The sequence below is a fragment of the Balaenoptera ricei genome, chromosome 11 (genome assembly GCF_028023285.1).
Source record: "Balaenoptera ricei isolate mBalRic1 chromosome 11, mBalRic1.hap2, whole genome shotgun sequence".
NCBI classification, from domain to species: Eukaryota; Metazoa; Chordata; class Mammalia; order Artiodactyla; family Balaenopteridae; genus Balaenoptera; species Balaenoptera ricei.
The window spans coordinates 30933817-30958379 of record NC_082649.1 but is presented as its reverse complement, the minus strand read 5'-3'; the positions used below and the strand labels follow the sequence as shown (position 1 = coordinate 30958379).

Here is a 24563-nt window from a genome sequence, read left to right as displayed (position 1 = left end):
TGGGACAAGACAGAAGTTTGGCTAAGGGTGTATTTTCTGTCTATACCACTCATTTGTCGGTGGTCATTTTCAGCCTCTTATATATCTTTATCCTGTACCTAGACTTTAGGCTTCTTGATGGCTTTGTATATTCCATGGGTCCCACTGCAGAGTGGGCATTCAGTAGTTCTTTGCAGTGTGATTGAAAGCTGGATATCTAGCTCAAAGTAAGGAGATGAAATGTAGTTCTGGATACCACACTATATTTAGTCTTCCCTATAGTCAGGAACTGTAAGGTTTCCCCTAAATATCGTCTCCCATAGAGCTGACCAGACTTCCTTTTTTTTTTTTTTGGCCTGTGATCTGGATGAGACCACACCTCAGGGCGCTCCAGGCTGCAGACAGGCGGTGCCTTAATATGTACGATGCAATCTGCAGATGGGGCATCAGCTTTCCTTCTGTGGCATAATTCCTATGGACAACTTAACATGGGGATTTAATAAAAATGTACATGCATTCTGTGAAGAATCCAACAACAAATGAAGGAAACTTTTGCCTGCCTTTGGAATGGGTGGACCCTGAAACACTGGTCTCTTTGAAGTGGCATCTGAACCCACATGCAGATGCCTCATTCCTGTCTGCCATTACTGGACTAGAGCACTAAGTCCTGATAAGATGCATCATTTACCATGAGACTATATTCTCAGTGTTTAAGCTTTTCTGATGTGCCATTATTGTTGCTGTGTTTCCTGTTTTATGTAGGTGGTAGCCCTCGGAGAGGTACCAGATGGGACTGTGGTTACTGTCATGGCGGGTAATGATGAAAATTATTCTGCTGAGCTCCGAAATGCCTCTGCTGTTATGAAAAACCAAGTAGCAAGGTTCAACGATCTGAGATTTGTGGGCCGGAGTGGACGAGGTAGGTCTCTGATTTTTAATATGGATAATGGAATAAACACATTAGGATCCTCTGATGAAATGTAGGCCTGTCTGTATTCAAATCAGTACCTTCTACCGAATAGAATTACTGAAGGTTTTCTTTAAATACGTCCAGATGAGGTTGAGTGTTTTAGTGAGTACTCAGGCCTTTTTCATTTGTTTTATGATATTGAAAATTCAAACAGTGTTTTCCGAAGAACCAGTTCCTAATTTCACTGGGTGTGAGCATATAAGGTGGAGGGAAGAACAGTTGGAGGTTCAAGTTCTGAGTTACGAGGAGCCAAGTAACTGAGTGCATTCAGTGGCAAAGGGCAAAGAAAAGGGAATGCATTGGATCAATTTCCTGGTAATATCAATTTTGCTCTAAGTTGTAGCAAGGACAGCAAGTATAACGCTCTTCACTTGTCACATATGTTACCTCTATAGGATTTAATTTACTTCTATAAGAACCTATTTAAAAATCATGGTTTTTTACAGAAGGCTTTTCATTCGCATAAGTGAATAAGATGTTACTTATGTTAGTATGACTATGAAGATGAATGATCAGAACTCTAAATATTTCTACATTATTTAAGAGTTTCCACCATCCACACCCCCATTCAAATATTAGGAATCCATCAAAAGATCATAAAACAGAAAATAATCCCCTTTAGGGTTTTTATAGCTGTTTCATAAATGGGGTTAATGTTTTAAAAAAAGTCTCAAAGAAAACCAATATTTGGCTTTTATTTACTTATTCTATAGAGAGACTTTTTATCATCATTCGTTAGAAGTATTATGTTCATTTATTTATTGATTGAATCTAATATTTCCATGTTAAGTATTTCGATGAGAAGAGAGAAAATAGACCACTTTAGGACTGGGGTGAATTAAATTATAAAGACCTATGGGGTGACTTCAACCCAGGTTTGAATTAGGAAATAAGAAGCATCAATTTTTAAACCATGTCCAATAATTGCCCTTTAGTTTGGATCAGATGTCAAATTATTACCATTGTAAAAACTTGATAAGGGAAGTTCAGGCAAGGCTGTTTCCGATGAGTAGTTTTAGTGTACTTTCTAGGAACACGGCCAAGAAGTTGTACTTTTTAACTTAAAAAAAAATGATGCATGCTAATGAGATACTGTTACTGAAAGGTTTGAAATAAAATGAGGCTCAGAGCCTCTGGTAGAATCAAAACTCGAGGGGTTATCTCAGCATCAGGTTTAGTTCACTTTCATTAAAAGAAAAAAAAAAGACATTCTGTCTCACTGTTGACTGATTAGGTGTGAAGTGTGTATGTGTGTTAAAATTTCTTTTTTCTAGTAAGAATCAAGAAAAATTTGAACACGATGATTTACCTGTATGCTCTGAGTTGCATCTTTCTCCTTATGTAATATTACTTTGTTTTGAACTAGAGTAATGAATTTTAGTATTTAAAAGACCGGGCGCTATACTTCATTTTACTTTACAGATACAAACTAGTGTTTTCATTTATCTTGCTTTTGTATTATATAGATGCTCCATAACTTTTCTCTGATCAATTTGAGTAGAAACTATGGCAAAGTGATAGTGTACTTTGTAAACCCTCAACATATTTATTTAAGAAACTTCAAAGAGAAACAAAGGGTGTGCACTGTTTTACTATATTGGCTTTCTGAGTTTTGGCTGGTTTCCCAAATAGCAATTTTTATATTTAAAAAAAAAAGACAGACTTAACTGCTTGCAGACTTTTCACGCATGGAAGATGAAGAAAGCTTCTTTTGATGAAGTGTAATTATGTCCAAACAGAGCTGACCCCCTCCCCCTATATTTCTTATGATCTTAACTGAAGAAAGTAGGATTTTTCCTTTGAAGCAGCCGGGACTTGGTGGAGGATCTGAAATGCTACAGTTTGCTGCCAGAGGCAGGATGGAGAAATTGGTCCAGACTTGTCTTCGAGACTTAGATTGGGGGTGGGGGGAGCGGGTGGAGAGAGAAAGAAAAATTGATTTATCACTAATAATAGATTTTTATATCATGACATTAACATTATATGAAAGGAAACAGTAATATCAAGCTGAAATGAAGAGGAAAAAAGGACAGAGAATACTGACAAGAGATACCACTCTTTGAAAAAAAAAAAAATGGGTCAGTTCTTCAGTGGCAGGAAACCCTTTAACCTGCCTGTGTACCTGACCTGCTTTCTAACAGACTCTTTCCAGCTTCCTCTTTGATTTTCACACTTCTACATTTCTCTCAGGTTTTTAAGTCTGGGTCAACATGCTGCTACCATTGTATTTTTTCCCCAGCTATTTAAATTTTCTATTTCAGTAGCATTAAAAAATAAAAAACACCAAGTTCCTCAAACGGTACAGTTTTTTTCACTGGTAGAAATATAAACTCTCAGAAATTGCAAAACAGTTTTTGATTTATAAGGGAGTCACATCACTATTTACTCTGGCATTATGGGTTATCCAGTGACCACAACTTTTATGAAGTACTTTGGAATAAAAGTAGAGCATCGGTGAAACTTGCATTAAGTGAGGAGTGGCTTATATTTTTAAATTGTCTTTTCCTTTTTTCTCCTTTATATTTGAAACAGGAGTATTTAAAGTGACTTTGGTTCTTAAGTTTTCTTGGTGTGTTTCCTCACTTTTGACATCAAGCATGTTGCTTTTAATTTACAAGCACTTCTAAGCACCTGCAGTGTACAGAGCATGGTACTTTGTCAATTTAGGATACAATCCGTGCTTATAGTCTTAACTTTCCCGACAATTTCTGACAGCCCCTCGGGCTAGGTTGGAATTGTCTTTCAATGACAGTTCCTATGTGTATCTCAGAAAATATATGACTTGAGGACACATTGCAGAACTAGTTCCTAGATGAAGCCAAGGATGCTACAATTAGTTGTCTAATGAGTGCTAGCTCCTTAAGAGCCTGCATTTTTATCGCTTATTATGGAAAGTAATAAACAATGGGATTTGGAAATTTTTTTTTAAATTTAAGGAAGTCATGAATATGCATATAAACATTTGACTTAGGAAATGTATCACTATTTATAGGGGGAAGAACAAATTACCTAGTTGGGTGGAAGTTTCTTGAACATTACGTTCATGTTCCTTCTGAAGGGGCAATGAGAAGTGGAAGGAACCTCCTTGGTTTTTGTTTTAGTTGTTAAAGTACATCTTGATCCTTAGGATTTGATTTTAGAAGACCGCCGTCGGACTCAAATACTTGTTTCCTTTCCCCCAAACCCACCTCTTTTTAAAAGAGGTCTTTGTAGAAAACTGGTTCTGTTTTGAACATTTAGATGCTTTATCTTGGAGGGTGAATTTTATATTTGGCTTTTGTTCCTACCTAAGGTGTTCCTCTGAATTTGGGAGAAGCATCGATGCCTTTTAATATCCTAAGTGAGTTGTAAAAGTCTCAAACAGCAATACTCTTAGAACCGGTTTATATAAACTCATGGGCGGTGTCTCTAGCAGGTTATTTAGAGTCATTAAGGACAACTGAGATGTGTACATCCTTGATTTATGAAGATTTGTGCCACAGATGACAGCTGTCTTCCAAGCACTGCCCTCAAAGCCACTGTTAGAAATGCGATCCTGACTCACAGACCATTGATCCAACCCAGAATGGATCTTTTTACGGTTTAATGCAAATTAACTCTCAATCTAGGGGCTCAGCCCATTCACTCCTCCAGAACTTCCCATTGTTTTAAGGTCCTGATCTGGATCCAGTGGCTTCCTATTCAACTTTCTAATCTCCATTTCTGTAGACTTTCAGTTTTCTGTGACTAGTTTAGATTCCTGGCTGCCTTATTCTTCTGGTTAGTCTTAATGTTTATAATAAATCCTCTGTTCCCCAACCAGACAATTAAATTACTTAAATCCATGTAACATTCAATATATAATGGATGAAATACGATATATCAGTGACACTTTAAGAATAGATGATTTCATCATTCTGACTGACATACTACATTAGTAGATTTATATTTGCTTCTTGGTCTGATAGAGCTGTTTGGGACACATGTAGTAATAAATTACCTATTAATTTCTAAAAATGTTCTCTGATAAAGTTAAAAGGAAGAGCATTAATTTTAGGGTCTGGAAGACCTGGATTCAGGTCCTGATGTTTTCCACTTATTAGTTGTGTGGTTAAATTCCCAATACTCTCTGGGCTTCGGTTTCCTCATTTGTGACATGGGGGTGATAAACCTGACTGGGTAGTATTAAATGAGATAATGTGTATGAAGTAACTGGCACTTAATAGGTTTCTAATCAATATTCATTTTCCCTGTACCCCCTCCCCCTGCATCTCCCTCTTTCCTATTTTTTTTTTTTTTCTTGGCCAAAGTATAGCCAAAGAGACTTAAAACTATATATACAGAGTAACAAATGATATGTGTCTTAAACATATTTTAGGAACTTACGTGGTCTGGGTTGAAAAGAAAACCCATTCACTAGACTTGACAGCCAAAGACCTGTTCCACATTAAGCCCTGTATGTAACCTGTTCCATATTAAGCTTTGAAAAGATTGCATTAAACTTTGCATTGCTACATATTGTTTAAGATTTGTGTTTTGATTTCATACCCTCTGCTTTCAGTAAAGGGAAAAACAGTCTCTGACCAAAAAACAAAGCAAAATGAAATGAGCTTTTTAAAGATCTGTCCCAGGAGCAGGCTAAATGAATGCTCTGGCCTGAGATTGCTGAATGTTTTATTGAGTCACTGCTTCACGCCCACCTCTTCCTGTCTTGTAACAGTTTGCAGTTTTGACTATCTGACATGACTAACCGTCGCAAATCTAACTGATTACAACTGTCAGTGAGTCTGGGTAACAGAGTCTGGTATCTTCTTCTGGAGAAAGCAAACGTCCAAATCTGCTCCTAAACTCCCCCCCCCCCGCCGCCCCCCGTCTTCCCCCCCACCTCTGTTCATCACCTTTAGCTCATTAATTTGAAACATCAGATGTAATATTTCGATGAAGTACACCCTCTGCTAAAAGCAAGTATTCATGTTTACATTGGGAGATGTCATGTACATTTAGCCAAAAATAAGTCACTGTCAGGGAGTCATTTCAAGATTGCTGCTGAGCGAGGATGTATGTTAGGGAAGGGGTGGGCAGGGAGGAGAAAAACTTTGTTCCAGTAATGATGAAATCATCATACCACAGGCACATTAAGGCCAGGACGGGAGACACTGGCTCCTGTTAAAATGATTCCCATAAGAACCTTCCTCTTTCATCTTCTCACTGTAGTGCAGTTAAGCAAATGAAATGCTAAAACCATGTGAAGTCAATAGCATAATCAACAGTGATTTACTATTGTTCTCTCACGGGGTCATGACCTAATCCTAAATAAAGACTTCTAAAATTTTCTGCTTGGATGTGTTCCTGATGTTGGAGAAAACTGAAGGGAAAGAGAACCCTCTTCAAGAGGTCCAGTTTTTGTTTTCATTACGGCTCTTGCTACTGAGCAATTCTTTTTTGGAATTGGAGCCTCCTTGCACAGAACTGCCATGAAGATGATGATCTTAGCACTCAGTGAGCTTAGCAACTCCCTAAGGTGGCCGTCAGAGGGTTTCTCATTAGAATAAGGAGTCCTGACCCTTGCTGTTTTGTTCCCTCTTCAGCGATGCTTAAATGCAGTTTGGACATCTGTACTGCTATTTTTATCATCAATACTGTCTTTTTATATTCACTGTGGATTTTCTTTCCCCTTTTCTATCTGCAGGCAAGAGTTTCACCTTGACCATAACTGTCTTCACAAATCCTCCTCAAGTCGCCACCTATCACAGAGCTATTAAAGTTACAGTGGATGGACCCCGGGAACCCAGAAGTAAGTGCTTGCCTTCCTACTGGAAACGGGAATAGAGTTTGCAGAGACCCTGTGAGGAATTTATCCCAAATAAGTTAGTGCTACTTTCACATAGTTTCTTTGCCAAGTTTGCTATCTGCATATATTTTTATGAGGGACAATTAGGAGAACTTCACAGTTAGTAGAAAATCAAATTACACCTTTCACCTTTGCCGCAAAATTGCTAAGCCCTACACAACTTTGTGACTTTCCGTTGCTGTAACTTTTTCCTAAAAATTCTGTTCATCCACTGGGCACGATAGACAAGGCAGAACAGACCCACGAGAGCTGAGGAAGAAAACAATAAATTGAAAAATCCTGAGCTTAGTCAAAAAGCATTTGTGTGTGTTTCCCATGGTCTAAGAATGTGTTTTAACTTTTTAACTCGCCCACTCAGTTCCCTTTATAGAGAGCACACTGCTTAATTACAAAGAATTTATTTGCAAACGATAAATTGCTTGATTGTTACAACACTGTTGTTTGGTCTTGTTCTAGTAATTGCCATAGATAGTTTCTTTAACAGAGTCAAGCCAGGTTTAAATCCACCTTGATTTATTTGTCTCCTGAGACATCTAGAAGGTTGAACCAGCATCATTTTAAGGCAGGGCACACAATCCATTTGGGCTAATATCATTTTCCTCCTAAACCTAAATTAAAACAGGTTTGCCTTCCCTGCCCCGCCCCCAAAACTAATTTCAACATACTCACCAGAGCAGTATTTAAATATATTTAAGGATTAAAGATTATTTGATATATACAACATTAAAAATTCTGTGCCAATGGAAACATCATACAGAACTCTGCCTTTGATGAGTGAATTCATTGGAGGCCTAGGCATTCATTGTGTTTGGAGAGTTTAATTTGGTTTGTGGTGGAGGGACAGCTGGCAGAAATATTTGTTATATAACAGTACACCTGCCTAGACAGTGAGAGTGGCATAGCTCTTCTTCCCCTAAAACCGAGAGCAAAGGGCTGGTGAAGTTTTGCCTCTACCCCTGGCAGCCTGTCCCTGAGCGGTGGGAACACGTGTTGCCTTCCGCTCCTCTGGCCGCTGTTTCTTCTCATGAAGGCTGACTGCTTGTCTGAACTAGGGAGGTTTCCTGCCTCAAAGGCCAGTCTTTGAGGTTTTTCTTTTCTCCGCCTTTCATGTGTATGGCGTTCTTCTAGGTTTTCCAACGTTGGGAGTGCTGGACCTGTCTGCTCAGTTTGAGAATGTCCTATTAGGCTGTGGCCACACACACGTCTCTGGTCGCCCCAAGTCTCCGGCTGTCAGGGCTAGTGGTCACGCAGTGCAGGTGAATCGATCAGCGCAGGGCCGTCTGGCCTGGTTTGGGGTTTTGTCTGACTTTTCTGGACTGCCATCCATCTGGGACGATGCCTTAGGACGGAAGACATCTTCTAGCATTTAATCTAATTAGCCCCTGCGTTCCTGGAAAGGCAGGGACATCCCTCTTAGTAATGCATAAAGCAGGATGGTAGTCTTTTAACATTTAACACGACTAATACTTGTCTTGTAAAGATGTTTCCTGCTGATCTCAGCTGCTTTTCTCAGTTCTTGGAAAAACCATCATTGTGTGTGTGTATATGTTTGTGTGTGTGTGTGTCTCCAGATGTTCAGGGGTTGATGCTCAGAGTTGATGGTTGGGAGAGGAAGCGGGGAGAGGTGGGTGCTGCCTCATTCTGAAAGTGGTGACAAAAGGGAGGAGGTACAGTAGCTTTGGGAAAGTCACTTCTCTTTCAAGCGAGGGTAGTATTACCTCATTCCCAAGAGGTTGTTGGCAGAATTAATAGTTGCTAGGTTCACTGCCCTGTGAAGGCAGAGAAGTGCTCTGAAAGCAATGAGGGTTAGGGGTAGAGGGGGCGGCTGGTACTTGTGTGACCTGAGTTCAGGCTTTGGGTGCTGCTGAGGGTGGGAGGGGGAAGCAGATACAGAAGTCGAGTGGCAGACCACCGCCCTAGATCAGCCTGAGTAACATTGCTCATGATCCAAAAATATCTGGGGAAATGTGATGTCATTTGTCTGACATCACGAGGTGACTGGTCAAACTCAGTGTCTGGATGTAACGAAGGGTCTGGTATCGGTAACATTTTAATCCTACAACCTGGGTTCTCTGTACTGGATTATTTCCTTCTGCCCTGCTCTTGGCCATCTGGGCACTGAATGTTTGTAAGTATAGCTCTCATCTCAATATTGTTCTTTAATTTTGAGACTCCCAGGTGTGGAAAATGCCCAGGATTTTCAACTTCCTTCAACTGTGAGTATGACAGGATTTTGACTGATTTTCGTGTATGTGATGGTAAATGGAGAATCCTCTAGAACATGGGTTGGCAAACTTTTTCTGTAAAGTGCCAGATAGTAAATGATTTCAACCCTTTGGGCCATACGATCTCTGTCACAGGTACTCAGCTCTGCCAATGTAACTCAAAAGCAGCCTTCACCAATACATAAATGGATGGTTATGGCTGTGTTTCAATAAAACTTTATTTACAAAAGCAGGTGGTGGGTGAGATTTGACACACAAGTTGTGGTTTGCCAATCACTGCTCTAGACTTCAAAGTGGCTTATTTTCTCGACCGTTAACAGAGAAGGACTTCAGAAAAAGGCTTTCCTGAGGGGAGAAAAAAAGACAATGAATGCAATTGTTTTAGCATCTTCTCCCACAGAATTTTAATTCTTTAAGTAGTGGTTGTCATCGAAAGAATGTACGCCTGTTTATTGCTGCAGTGATTTGAAGGGGTTGAGTGTTTCGTGCTCTTGATTTCTGTTAATGGAATTTCAGTCCTTCTTTGGAAGACCATAGTATATATTGAACAGGCTACTTCTGGTAGATGAGCTATTTGAACAAGGACGAGTTCTGCGTTAACTGGTTGGGTCTTTACTCAGCAATAACGTAGTGATTAAGGGTGTGGGCTTTTGTGTCAGGCTGTCTGGACTGAAAGCCCGGCTCTGCTGTTTACCAGTTGTGTGGTGGTAGGCAAGTTACCTAAGTTCTCTTTGCTTCAGTTTCCTCTGTTAAAGTGAGAAGAATAATAATAGTTAGTGAGAAGAAGAATAATAGTATCTTTCTCATCAGTTGCTGCAAAGATGTTCAGTGATGTCATGTATGTAAAATGCACAACACAGTGTAGTAAGTGCTAATTAAGCGTGAGCTATTATTACATCAATTTCAGTGTCAGAAGTTTGCTGTAGTTTTGCTTAGAGTACGCTTCCAGGAAATAGATACCATCTAGATTCTGTTCTCTAAGGTAATATTTTTTTTTCTTGCAGATGGCTTTACTAATTTCTGCTCATCAGTAAATAACACTAATAAGTGCTATAAATTGTGCTTGAGCAGGTATTCATGCTGCCTGGGGACAGCTGTACAGAACTGATGATAAACAACTTATTTGCAGCAAAGTCCAAGAGAGGGTGCTTGGATGCACTAGTACCCCTCCTTGGAGGCCCTGCTTATCAGCACATCTGCCAAGACTTGCTTTTCACTCAAAAATCAGAAAGATTTCATCCTTCTATGTTTTCTGTCTCTGGCAGCTGAACTGGTGCTGTCACATCACAAACAACTCCTTTTCTTAATATACACATCTGGCGTTGGCAGTTGGACTAACTTCATAAGAGCACATGATCATCACTCATTACAAGATTAAAAAGTACCCCATGGCATCATTGATGTTTTTTAACTTTGATCTTTTGCAGTTGTGATTCATCTCAGTTATAAAACTTCCCTTTAAAGGAACATAGCCGATGACTTATTAGAACCTTCATCTTAAGTAGCGTAAACATGAGAAGGTGCACATCTTTACAGAATGCCATTTATTTTCTTTGCCAGCTTATCATTTTAAGACATGACATCATACTTAAGATCCCAAATTTGTAAGTCTTGTGTTTAGGCAAGGCGTTTTGACCTCCTGTTGGCAAGTTAGCTCTGAAGAGGTACTGCCGTATGTTCGCCAGCAGAAGTCAGTGGGGCAGCAGCAACAGTAATGCGTTTGGATACCTCTTTTAAACATCAGTTTCTATTAGGATCCTTTGTTCCTTGTATGCACTTGGTTCCAGCTGCAGTCTGATTGAAAGAATTTCTCCAGGAAGGTGAAATCTTGCTCAGCAGTGTCATGTTCTATTGCAGTGGTTCTGAGTTAGGGAAGAGGACTGATGGGAAGGGTATTACTGGCTGTGCAGAGGATGGAAAAAGTAAATCACTTTACACAGTCAGAAGCCTTTTCATTCTCTTGCTGCTTTGTCAGTTATCTATTGCTAAATAACAAACCATCCCCAAACATAATGGCTCTTACGTTTTTTTTTTGGCTGCACCGTACGGCTTGTGGGGTCTTAGTTCCCCGACCAGGGATCGAACCTGGGCCCTCGGCAGTGAAAGCACAGAGTCCTAACCACTGGACCGCCAGGGAAGTCCCCATAATGGCTTAAAACAGCAACCAGTTTATTATTTCTCACGACTCTATGGGTTGACTGGGGTTCATCTGGATGGGTTTTCTGTGGTCTTGCTTGGCGTCCTTCTTGTGTCTGCAGTAACACGGTGGCTAGTGCTGGAACATGCATGATGGCCTCATTGCTATGTCTGGTGCCTTGGTGGGATGGCTGGAAGGTTGGGCTCGGTGGAATAAGGGGACAGCTGGGCCTTTCTCTCTCTCCTGTAGTCCCAGAGCCTCCCCCTCTCCATGCGGCTTCTCCAGCAGAGTCTGACTTCCTATATGGCAGCTCAGGTCTCCCTCAGGTGCAAAAGTGCGAGCTTTCAGGTCTTTGTAAGGCTTCTTAAGGCTCAGAACTAGTAGGGAGTTACTTCTTCCATACTCTGTTGGTTAAAGCAAGATACAGGTGCAGCCTAGCCTCAAGGGGATGGGGGGAACCCCACAAAGATATTAATGATGGGGACAGTGGTTCACTGGACCACCAATATCACCAACTTCCATCAGTGCTTAGACGGGAAATGTCATTGTTGCAACAGGAGAAATAATTTTTTGAGGTACCATCTCCTGAAAAGATCTCTTGACTTTTTAATCTGGGAGACATTTAAAGTTCTACAAGGTGACTCCCAGTTTCGGTGATAGCAGCTTCACTCTGAATTGGACCAATTTGGTAATTACCAGATGAATTAAGGGTGGGTATTACCTTGTGGTGCTTGGTATTAACAGGTCAATAGCAAGCCAAGCCAGATCAATACTCTTATTTGAGAAGAACATTAGATCTTTTAACATAAAGAGGTTATTAGCCTTGCTTGGCAACATGGCAAGTCTGTAGCCAAAGTATCTTATGACTCTTCAAATGAGCAAGCCTGGAGGCTTTGTATTCTACATCACCCAGCACTGAAAAGTCTCACTCGCCAGCACACCTGCAAACCTGATACCTAACACACATGGATGGGTTTCTAATAGCTTTTGTGTGTTGTGCCCCAGGGAAGTAAATCATAGTTAATAGTTACTCTCAGGGAGAGACCAGAGCCATCACTTGTGTCCTTACTGCTGGGACACTCCCGGTCACTGCCGGCCAGCTACCTGTCCTGACCTGGTGGGAGAAGGGGGAAGCCCCGCCTTTTCTTTCCCGCCATCCGGCTCCTTTCCTGTACGCTTGGAGCGCATGGCTGCAGCAGTGCTCTGCTTGGCTCCGTTTGCGACTTCAGCAGGGCTGGTGCTTAGGTGAGTGACAGCTTCTCTGGACGTGCAGGGTACGTGTGTGTTTCTAGAGCTGCCTCAGCACCCTGCTTCACCCAGCTTGTCAGGCTTGTGTCCTGCAGCCAAACTGTTTTCTTTTCCCGCTTGCTCCTTCTCACCTGTGGTCCAGTTCATCAGCACATTTTTAATTCTTTAGAGAACATTTTGTTTTTCCATATTCTTGGGCACTTCCAGTTGCAGACATTTTACCTTATAAACTGAAGGTGACAGATTTAATCAAAACAGAGTGGTCTGGGCACAGAATCGTCTCATTTTTCTCCTATGCGGTTCCACCCAGTTCTGAGACTGGGTCACCTGCAGTCCCGTGAAGGGTGGCGAGAATGGCGAGCTTGGCATTTTCTCTGCCTCATTGCAGATGGTGTCAGCAGCAGCTGGCTTTTATCCTTCACTGCTCTTCATCCTAGTTGGGTGAAGGAATAGGCTTTTGATGATGGCTGGCCCATGACCTTTCCTTATTTATCCATGGCGGATGCTGTTATAAAGCTTGGTCACCTGTGAAAGAAGATGGGGGACATGTAAAGTGTGTTGGATGGAGGGACAGCAGAATTAGTTTTAAAGCTATTTGATACATCTGGACACAGTTCTTGCGTTCACATTCTTGCTGTCTGTGAAGACAATTTGAGATACCCTTGCTATTGCTAAGCCTCGTACCATACTCCTGAGGCCACAGACCTGAATTTTAGTCTTTGGCGGAAAGTATTAGTAGAAAAGCCTTTAACTCTTTTTTAATGGGAAAATTTTTTTTTTTAATGAAAGATTCTTTAAATTCTATAGTGCTTCACAGTTTTCAAAAGTTTCACACACATGATTTCATAGAATCTCATAATAACCCTCTTCTTTTTCCCCTACCCCTATATTGTCCCTCCCCACTTCCCTCTTCCCACCGGTAACCACTGGTTTGTTTTGTATATCTGTGAGTATGCTTCTTTTTTGTTTTATTCACTAGTTTGTTGTATTTTTTAGATTCCACATATAAGTGATATCATACAGTATTTGTCTTTCTCTGTCTGACTTACTTCACTTTGCATAATGCCCTCCGAGTTCATCCATGTTGCTGCAAAAAAGCCCTTCACTTCTTGACTTGCAGACTTCCCGTGGTTCTTCCCTGTCTCTGAAGTGCCCAAGGAATGGACGTGATGGGTACATGTCATGTTTTTTTTTTTTTTTTAAATGAGAGGGATGGGCTCCTGGACCATTCATCCATGCATCCAATTTTTTTAAATAATTAATTAATTAATTAATTAATTTTTGGCTGTGTTGGGTCTTCGTTTCCGTGCGAGGGCTTTCTCTAATTGCAGTGAGTGGGGGCCACTCTTCATCGCGGTGCGCGGGCCTCTCACTGTCGCGGCCTCTCTTATTGCGGAGCACAGGCTCCAGACGCACAGGCTCAGTAGTTGTGGCTCACGGGCCTAGTTGCTCCGCGGCATGTGGGATCTTCCCAGACCAGGGCTCGAACCCGTGTCCCTTGGATTGGCAGGCAGATTCTCAACCACTGCGCCACCAGGGAAGCCCACATGTCATGTTTTGATATTTACAAGTCAGCAAACACAAGCAGCAGTTTCATGGTCATAAATATTCATCCTTTAGTCACTAGTATACAAAACATTGCTGAACATTTTTTTTAAAATAAATTTATTTATTTATTTATTTTTGGCTGTATTGGATCTTTGTTGCTGCATGCGGGCTTTCTCCGGTTGCATCGAGTGGGGGCTACTCTTCATTGGGGTGCGTGGGCTTCTTGCTGCAGTGGCTTCTCTTGTTGCGGAGCATGGGCTCTAGGTGCGTGGGCTTCAGTAGTTGTGGCACGTGGGTTCAGTAGTTGTGGCTCACGGGCTCTAGAGCACAGGCTCAGTAGTTGTGGCACACGGGCTTAGTTGCTCTGCGGCATGTGGGATCTTCCCGGATCAGGGCTCAAACCCGTGTCCTCTGCATTGGCAGGTGGATTCTTAACCACTGCGCCACCAGGGAAGTCTTGTTGAACATCTTTGACTTAAGAGAATAATCACAGTTTTAAAAAACTGTTCCCTTTCCCCCTTTCCTTAAGGGGGATGGTGAGGGAGAGTCAGAAGCGCTGGTGGAGGTTAAGTCTGGTGGTTGGTGGAATGTACTCTTGACAAGAGCATTTTTAAATCCCTTTCAGTACTATTTTTTTCTGTTGACTGACTGTCAGGAGCTGGGAAGATGGCCAAGAAGGAAATGACACATCGAGAGGCATTTTGGGTTGTGCAACATTCTGTGGAACTGATGCAAGGCTATATGGCCTGTTTACACATTCCTTTGCTCGCAGACAGCATGGCAATAATTGAATTCAGCAGCACATGGCATGCTGCAGCAAGGAGCCGGGCCTTCACATCCTTTCATGGCAAATTGTCGCAGCCGTTAAAACACGCTTGTGTCCCTCCTTTGCACTCTCCCCTGGCTTCCCAGTTCCAAATGTGCTTTCTCAGTGTATCGGACATGTGTTCACAAGGAGCGTGGCTTTCCCAGTAAGAACACCTTGTCCACAGACGCAGTTCCAGTTGATGTATTTACTTCTAACTAAATATAGCGTGGCAGGTTTTCAAGCGATATATGCTCTCAAAACACACACAGACTGGATCCAAGTGTGTCACCGGTTTATATCTCACTGTAAGTCAGAAATCACTCATTCTTAAAACAGCGTTAGGGGCTTGAGAGAGAGGAAAAAATTTTTTGGCTTCATTTATTTTATAAAAAATAAATTTTTCTTCCCAAGAGAGAGAATTCCCAATAGATCACTGAACTACTTTACTTCTATTTTGTTTGTACTCTAGCGTTTGCTTCAGGAAGGGATGGACCAGAGGAGAATAGGAAATACTTAAAAATAACAGAGAAAAAAGATTCGTTATATTGCTCTTCATATTCATACTTGTCCCTACCTCGCATGTTATAGCGTACCTTTATGATGTCAACTAAAGTCTATCTTTGGTCTTCACGTAAAATCTCGGAAGTTTTTATTTAGGCAGGCATTGAAAATAATTGCTCATGTTTTTCGAGAAACTCTTGGAAATTAAGGGAGTTCATAAAAAAGCACATAAATTGAAATTATTAATTCAAGGTCATATGCAGGAGACTGTATTTGGGATGTGGTACTTAAGTAGCAAAGGAAGGGCTCCCCGTTCCCTTCCAAATTTCCCTGCTGCTATGCACTGGCGGTGAGACTCTTTGCTAGCAGACAAAAGGACTTCATTAAAATTCAGGATTACGGTTTATATCCAGACACCTCTGAGAAAGGTAACTCAGACTTAAATTCATATTAAGATAAAAAACAAGTCATCTTGAATCCTTTATTGGGAGCGGTCTTGGGGAGATAAAGGGCGAATAATCAGCCAAGTCCTGGGTACTAGAAGTAAACAGAGAGTCAAGTGGGCAGGCAGGACCTTGGCCAGCCTGGAAGGCAGTCATTGCCAAGTTCAAGTGTTGCAATTTTGCTGCAGGTCAGCTGTTGCAGTGTGGATTCCTGATGCTTTTCAGGTCTGGTGTATTACTAAGAGAGCAGGATTTTATAATTTCAAGCTGTGAGTTTGGGTTTTTATATTTCCATATTTCCCCCTTTTGCAAACATTTCCCTTTAATAAGAGTATTTCTCATCTAGTTTTGTTCTAGATATATGCCGGCTTTTTTCCTCTCCTGGTTTGTCTGATTCTTTTTCCCTGTGGCCACGCGGCGTGGCATGCGGGATCCTAGTTCTCCAACCAAAGATCGAACCTGTGCCCCCTGCAGTGGAAGCGTGGAGTCTTAACCACTGGACCACCAGGGAAGTCCCTGTCTGATATTTTTATCTTTGTTTTATGCTCCCCGAATTAGTCATCATCAGGATTTAAATTGTTTATTTCATATTTACCTGTACGTTTATCGATCTATTCGCTCACCATTCCTTCTTGCACCTCAGTTCTTCCTTCTGGATTCAGTTCTCTTGATGTAGGTCCTTTGGTAGCTCCTTCAGCGAGAACCTGTTTGTCGTAAACTCCGTTTTTTTTCCTGAAAACGTTAGCAGTTGTGGCTGCTGGCTGCCAGCGTGACATGGTGTGAGAGGCGCCCTACGGGGAGTCCGGGAACCTCACTCCTAGCCATTGTCTAGGCTGAGACTTTCAGGCCATTATGATCAGGTTAGTGGAGTAGTAGTTAAGGGAATGGAATCCAGGACAGCTATACTTTCATGAACGATGGATGAAGGGAAATAGGGGCTCTGAAAAGTCCAGAGCCAGTGGGTGGAGAGGTGGTGGGAGGGAATGTTCCCACAGACAGAGTCAAAGGAAGGGACATTTAGGGAGAGGAAATTCAACCCCCAACTTCACTGTTTTGCCTTGGGCAGGGCCCGTGGTGCTCTGGAACTTTCTATCCAAATTTATGGTAAAGAACTCCGTCACTGCACTTGACTCTCTGAGGTCATCTGGCTGCTGCTCATTGAACAACCAGAGCAGCACTTCTTAGATGTTGTGTCCACAGGTCTTCTGTCATTTTGGTGAGAGTACAGGATTCAGAGCCAAAAGATGCTTCATTTAGCAAAAGAAGGTAAATGAGTCCTTGAATGAAGCAGGGGGAAAAAACAGGTGTGTGGGCTAGAGGAGCATGGTTCAGGAGAACCAGAACCATGACCTTGGGTAGGACTCTCTGGAAGCAAAGTAGATGGGGTGACTCCAGTGTTGGCTCTGTGCACACCTCCTTGGAGTTATGCAGGAAGTGGCTGGTGGGAACAGGTCAGCTGACACTCAAGCCAACTAGTACTTTCCACCTTTTCATGGCTCCTCGGACTGTATATGCACCCTGTGTGACGTGCATCTTCTCATTCTTTACCTTCTTGACACTAATTTTCATGAGCTACAACTTGGGTGAAAATGCCAGTACGTATTTTGCTGGGCAAAACTCAGGGTGATTTAACCTGGGCTCTATGCCTCCTTAGGGCTGGTCTTGGAAATTATTTGTAGAAAAATATGGGCCCTTCAGAGAGATTATGAAGGTACTGAAACACTGTTATACCGGAAGTGAGGAGAAATATAGATGTGTTAAAAAAAAAAAAAAAGGCTGATTGTGAAGTCTGGGTTACTAATTCTAGAGCTTTGGTTTCTGTTTCACCTCCTTGCCATTCACTCTATTCTACAAAAACAAGTTACAATTTTTTTTGTACCATGAGGGCTATTTCAGAGCAGTTTAACGGGGATTTCATCTGTATTGGTAGTTTGTGTTGAAGATGTGGGTTCAGTATGGTTGAGGGAATTGGAGGACCTGGAAAGTCCTCTTCTGAGACCTCAATGCCATCTTAGTGACCCTGAGCAAATCGCTACACTTCTCTCCAGTTCAATTTCTTCATCCTTTTAGAGGAAATAGACATGAAGACAACTTCAGAATAGCTGGGAGTAACTCCTAAGGAGTGATCATAAAGTACTTGGCACACATGAAGGGCAACTTAAATACCAAATAGTAATTATGTAGCACCTTCCTGCCAAGGAGTTCCAAAGGCTTAGATGTTACCTCACTGATTCTGTTTACATCCCTTTGAGGGATGCATTGTGCATTTTATGGGCGGGTAAACTGAGGCACGGGCACTTGAAAACTCATCTGCTGCATGTTGGTCTGCAAGTCAGCAGATGATTTATGGAGGTAGGCAAGGAGCCCAGGTCTCTCTCTGTTCAGTTATTCACTGCTCAGACTCCCTGATGCTTCGTCATTAAAGTTGTGGGAGCTCCTGGTATCGTGCCTGTGGTATTCTTGGTTGATGTTATGAAGTATTATTACCTGAGAGGCAAGCCTGATGATGTGGTAGCCTTGCTGTATAGTAAACAAGTCCCAAGGTATAAGGCCTTACACACAGAAGACATATATATATAGGTAAATGTGTGTGTGTGTGTGAATATCTATATGTTTGTTGAATTGAAGTCTTGTTTGTTGAAGTCTTGAATTCATTAAGATGAAAGTTGAACAGAGCTGAAAACACTGAATTTTGTGTGACGAACACAAGTTTTGTAAGTTAACCCTCAGTAGAATCTCACTTTGAATACCATTGAAATAAAGCTAGTTAACCTTAAAAAAAAAAATCACTCGAGTAGAAAATGCAGACCAAGTACATGGTGGAAAAACTAGAGAATAAAAATTAATCAAAAGAAGAAAATTTTAAAAAGGTCCATAATCGCATCTCCAAAGATTTCCACTGCCAATGATACATCCTGGATATTAACAAATAATATTCATTACTCATTAAATTATCATAGAAATTAAATGCCGGCTCTCTGTGAAGGGCTCAGCCATGAGGACATAGCATCAGGAAGATGATGGGAATGCTACAAGAGGGGTGACTATGTTGAAGCTGAAAGGAGAGAGAATAACTGGACATGAGATTAATTGTTTTAAGGAGCAGAAGCAAGACGATGGGACTGACCACAGTTTCCAGTTAAAGCTTTGGAAGAGGCAGCAGCTGTCTCTGTGATGGGGGGTGGTTAGGGCGGGGCGTGGCCCTGGCCATGTCTGAATGATTAAACCAGACGGATCTGAGTGGGATCCCTCCCACCACCCTGTCCGATCACACCCCCCTGTCCCACTGCTAAAAATACCACCCCCCCAAAATACCACCCCCGTTTGTAATAGCTGACAGAGCCCTTTAAAAGACAGTTAGAGATGTTTTTTTCCTTCCAGTTTTATTGAGATATCATGGACTCGTAGCACTGAATGCGTTGAAGGTGTACAGCATAATGGTTTGGCTTCCCTACATCATGAAATGATCACCGCAGGAAGTTTAGGCAACATCCATCATCTCCTATAGGTACAACATTAAAGAAATAGGAAAAATATTTTTTCCTTGTGATGAGAACTCTTAGGATTTACTCTTAACCGCTTTCATATATCATAGATAGCAGTGTTAATTAGATCACTCATGTTGTATATGACATCCCTAGTACTTATTTATCTTATAACCGGAAGTCTCTACCTTTTGATGGCCTTCATCCCATTCCCCCTCCCCCCCGGCCCCCGAGATATGTTTTAAAATGTAAATATTTCCAGCAGTGGAGACATTTATTCCTTCAAAAATTGAGTGTGTGCTGTTAGCCAGTGCCAGTCATACAAAGCAGAGCAGACATGACCCCACCTTTGAGGAGCCATTCGGTGGGCAAGACAGTCAAGAAGTGGGCAAACGAACCTTTATCTATAATTGCATCTAACTGCAAGTTGTGACAAGTGTTGTAAAGGAAACTGATGTAGTAATAAAGAAGGATGGGGCATTGGGGGACAGCTAGGAACCTATTCTAGAGTGTGAAGGGAAGGAGATTCCATTAGAGCAGAGACCTGAGGGTGAGACAGAGCCAGCTCTAGGGAGAGTGGGGAAGAGGCTTCAAGGCGAAGGGCACAGTCAGTGTCAGCATCTAATATTTCATTCGATAGAAGAGAGGCCATAGGGAATGCCTAAGTGGTTGGAGAAGGTTGCAGAGAGAGTTGACTAGAATCAGTTCTACCCACGGCTGGTGTGGTACAGTTTGAGCAGCACAGGAGAGGTCTCCACGTCCATCCCGACTGGCCCCAACCTCCCTCCTGTGATTCTCACCAGAGAAGGTGCCGGAGATTCTTCTTTGAGTTAAGGCTTTGAGGGCAGGACCTTCATAGATGTTATCTGCAAGGCATAGCATATATATATATATATTTTTTAATTAATTAATTTATTTATGGCTGTGTTGGGTCTTCGTTTCTGTGCGAGGGCTTTCTCTAGCTGCGGCGAGCGGGGGCCACTCTTCATCGTGGTGCGTGGGCCTCTCACTACTGCGGGCCTTTTCTTGTTGCGGAGCACAGGCTCCAGACGCGCAGGCTCAGTAGTTGTGGCTCACGGGCCTAGTTGCTCCGTGGCATGTGGGATCTTCCCAGACCAGGGCTCGAACCCGTGTCCCCTGCATTGGCAGGCGGATTCTTAACCACTGCGCCACCAGGGAAGCCCAAGGCATAGCATATTTTAAGACTTTTTTTGGTTAACAGCTTGGTTTAAATAAGTGGATCAGATTAGCTAGATACTCATTGTATAACAGGATCGTTTGGGGGAAGTGAGTTGAGAAAGGCCGTGAAGAGCTCTGGTGGGGAAGAACGCATGGGAGTGAGAACACTGGTTCCCAAAGAACATGTTTTCCTTAGAGAAGGAGCCGCCGGAGTAGGTTTGTACCAAAAAGAACCCAAACAAAGCAGTAGGTTTCCTATTCGAGTACATTCTGTGGGTTGTGTGTAATGCACTAAAGTCCTGGGTTTTTATAGACGACGAGAAGCAATTCCAAAGGTGAGCTGGGTTTCAAAACATAAGAGCAATGTGGAAAACTTAAGAATGTTTAGCAAAGAGCATTGATGATGATTAAAGGATTGTAAAATTGAACCTATAAGGATAAGTTGAAAGACTTGGGATTATTTAGCTTCAAGAAGAGGAGACTAAAAAATGACTTAATAACAGACTTCAAAATTATGAGGAGTTATTAAGCTGTGTATGGTGACCAGCTGTTTTGTTTCTGGCACAGACAGAGTAGGTTTTCACTGAAGCATGATAGATGTAGGTTAGATTTAAAGAAGAACTTCTTGACTCTAAGAATTGTTAAATAGAACGGGTGGCTGAAGGCTGAGGTTTTGACTGGAGGGCTTTTCATTCGAATCTCTTTCGTTTTCTCGATTCTCTGTGTGTTTATGAAGTGCAACAAAGTGCCACCTTTCTGCTTTTAAAATCAAAGGCACGATTTCTGTTTCCCATTATAATTCTGAAGCTCAGAGTCACAGAGGTTTGTAGGCATAAATGATGAGGGTAATTTGTCTTGCTTCAATGGCCATTAGAATCTTTAATTGAGAAAAAATATGACGAACAAGAGAAACGGATCTGCCACACGGTCAAAAAAAATTGTTACTGATAATCAGAAGAGATGCATTATTAAGAATTTGGGGCCGAGTGAGGGCGAGACCGTTTTATCCTTAGAAAAACTCAGGTTTATTTGATTTGGGTATGCCATATTCAGAAGGTAAAGTTTTAGGAAGTCGATTCATTTTTCTCTGTTCCCTCCATACTGGGAGAAATTAAAAACATTTCCAGGTGACACCAAAGTTCGTATAACCTGGAGCTTGAGAGACGCAATCCAAAAATCACCCTCAAGGAATTTATCGGCACGGAGAAGGAAGGAGAGGGGAAATAGGCAGGATTTATTTCTGAAAACAAACCTTCATGCATTTAAAAGCTGGCAGAGCAGGGGAGAAGTTGAGCAGAGCGAATCTGAGAAGGGCTGACGTTATACACTGTTCCTTTCCACCATGGAGCTGGCGCCGCAGGGAAGCAAAGAGCCCAGCTTCCTAGGTTAACCTTTCTCGTGAAGCCAAGTGTCAGAGTTTCTATTTTAAAATTTATGCCTTAATCCACTCGTTCACTGATTAAATACCTGTCTGAGCAACTTTTGTAATCATAAATTAGCACGCCTGCAGATGGTTTGCTTGAAGCACTGTGAAAAACAAAGCACACACATATGCAGTGTTCTCAGATGGGTTCTTTGTTTTGAACTAAGTGGATATAATTTTCTCTAAAGGAAAAGAAATAATCAAAGAGACCAAAGAAACAGACTTTGAAACAGGTGCCACGACTGGAAAGGCTAGGTGGGTGTGGTGCTAAGCTAGGGGAAAGGAAAAATACTCAGAAAACATATTTTTCTTTCCTCCCAAAATAACTTGGGCTCCTTGGTTCATTAAGCACATTTAGACCCTTGAGCCACTACACTTGACCTTTCCAAGGCATCGCTGACCATTGGAGAGCCACCCACAGCCCGCGGTTGGGTCAGAAGTCACAACCTGCTTCCTTTTACAGGCCTCCTTTCTTCCTTGACTGTGGTATTTTCTTAGTGGCCTTGGCACTTTGGGACTTTATTGAGTTATTTTTGTGATTTCTACATTTGGGTATCCCTCACCCCCAGATAATTTATTTTCAAAACCCCATCCTAAGGATTCTTAAAACCTACAGCTGCCTTTTCCACTGGAAAAGGTGACCTAAAGGGGATCAGTGGCCCTTCTTTTCTGCTCTTGAGGCCAAGCGATTGATAGTGGGAAGGAAGAACAACTGACAAGAGATGTGGTTTACTCCTATTATAAAAAGGAGCCCTCTTCTGAATCCTTCTTTGTTATGGGAAAAGTCTCTTCATTATACATATGTGGGCAGTGGAAGGGAATTTATTCCTTATTTTCTGTGATACTTTTGAAATACTGTGAACCGAGGCTGGCTATATTTCCCCGAGGAATGAGCCATGAAACTGATCATGTATTGGTTTATCTGAAGCAACAGAAAACCCACTGGTGTGTCCACAGAAACTGTCTGGTTGTCTGTTCTTCTCTGAGCTCCTTTCTTCCCTGAGGACTTAAGACTTGTGAACCAACCTCCCATTCCTTTAGGAAAACTGTGATAGAGACAGAGTGAGAGCTTTCAGTGGTCAGGACTTCACAGAAGGTTGGACACATGGCCGTGGTAATGTCTAAAGCACAATCACGAAGGACGAAGGTTTTTATAAAGGTCCAAAGGGAGCAAAGGTGGATGATTTGGATAGCGTGTTGGCGGAAGGTCCTGTGCTTTGATCACCTCTCAGGGGGTTCCCACGTAGGGTCTCCGTGGGTATTTTTAGAACTCTACATTGCTGACACAGATCAGACATAGCAAGGAAATTTGCTGGGGCCAGGGATACAGGAGTTTTTGGAGTCTATAATTAGGAAAGCATAGATGGACCAAAATGTAGGATATATACCCATTTTATTATTTACAGAAATATTTTGGCCCCTTTTTAATCTGTTCTATGTTGGTTCTATATATTGTAAGCTCCGATTCCACAGCTCCTTGGTGGAGCCAAGTAGCTGGAATAACCCAAGCCGGACACGTGCCTTTTCCCTTTGCTTTCATCCAGGCTGTCTAGGAGTTGTACTGAGGATTCAGTTTGATTGTAGTTTGTCTGTCACATACTGGCCCAGTGGTGGCATGCGAATTGAAGTTACTGATAGAACGGGACGAGATATAGCAGCACCGGCCACCTGTTCTTTCTGCGGGTCCACCTTCCACCATCGGCTCAGGAGAAGCCCTTATGTGGTGTGGAGGCGACCACTTCTGCATTCTCCGTTGTTGGGGGAACTGAAATAAAAGTAAATAAAAATTTGCAACTGAATTGGAAGAAATCTGACAGTGAAGGATGAGTTGTAGCTTTTGCAGCGTGAGATTTGTGGCACACACTGACCAGAGGAAGGAAATCTGATGATCTAGATAGATGCGTCTGGTTGTTACCACTTTTGTTGTGTGCCTCTAGGCTGGGCATTCAACAGGATGAGCCAAATTCAGCTGTAAATAAAGGCTTTTATGGGGGAATGGGGAGATCCTTGTGTTGGAAGGAGTAGGTGGCATTTCTGGCTCATTTATATATGTCTCCTTTCATTCTTTTCAAAATAGGAATAAATTGCACTAAAAAAATCTATTGGAAGACAACTTTAAAAAAAAATTTTTGCTACTACAAAGAGCTTCTGAAGGTGAACCATAGCTGAGCTCTGTTCCTAGTTCTATCCCCGGTACTATTTGGCCAGTTCTGGGAATGGATTTTGATAGTTTTCACCTCAGGAAAATGTAGTCATACTAGTCTCTTCCACATTTAGCCAGACTATTGGGTGACTCATGGTTTGTAAATTATTAAAAATAACTGCTTTAAAAAATATTCTTATTTGTACATTAGGATCTGAAATCCCAAGACCTCTACACACTTACAAAGAACCTGTAGCAATGCAGTGAAATCCCAATGTTGATACTTCGACCCTTTAGGTCATGATGACTTCGGTAGTTAAAATAACCTTAGGAAGAAAAGTCAGCCTGTATCTATATTAATTGGGCAAACATTTCTAGCAAGGCTGCTCTGTGTCAGAGCCTCTGAATGCTGGGTGCTGATGGAATAACTGAGAATCTAACTTGAAAGAGCCAAGGGTAGTGCACAGTATTATTTTGAACACATCAGGATGTAAAGCGCTTAATTTGTAGGGAGAACAAGCGGGGGTCCCAGCTTTTATTTTAGTAACTTAGAACTTTACGGTTTACCTGTCATACTTTATAGTCAGCTGTCCCCTCTATGGCCACATCCGCATTTCCTTACAGCCTTCAGTGCCCTCATTGAG

General features: G+C 41.9%; 1 protein-coding gene across 2 annotated transcripts in view; it reads left to right on the top strand.

Annotated features, from left to right (window-relative positions):
- Window positions 1-24563, top strand: part of RUNX2 (RUNX family transcription factor 2) — a 224883-nt gene that overhangs the window by 8594 nt on the left and 191726 nt on the right. For both annotated transcript variants that reach the window (XM_059938579.1, XM_059938580.1), the window contains exons 2-3: window positions 742-898; window positions 6618-6722. In XM_059938579.1, the coding sequence (XP_059794562.1) occupies window positions 742-898; window positions 6618-6722 (262 nt within the window). The remainder of the gene's footprint in view (window positions 1-741; window positions 899-6617; window positions 6723-24563) is intronic.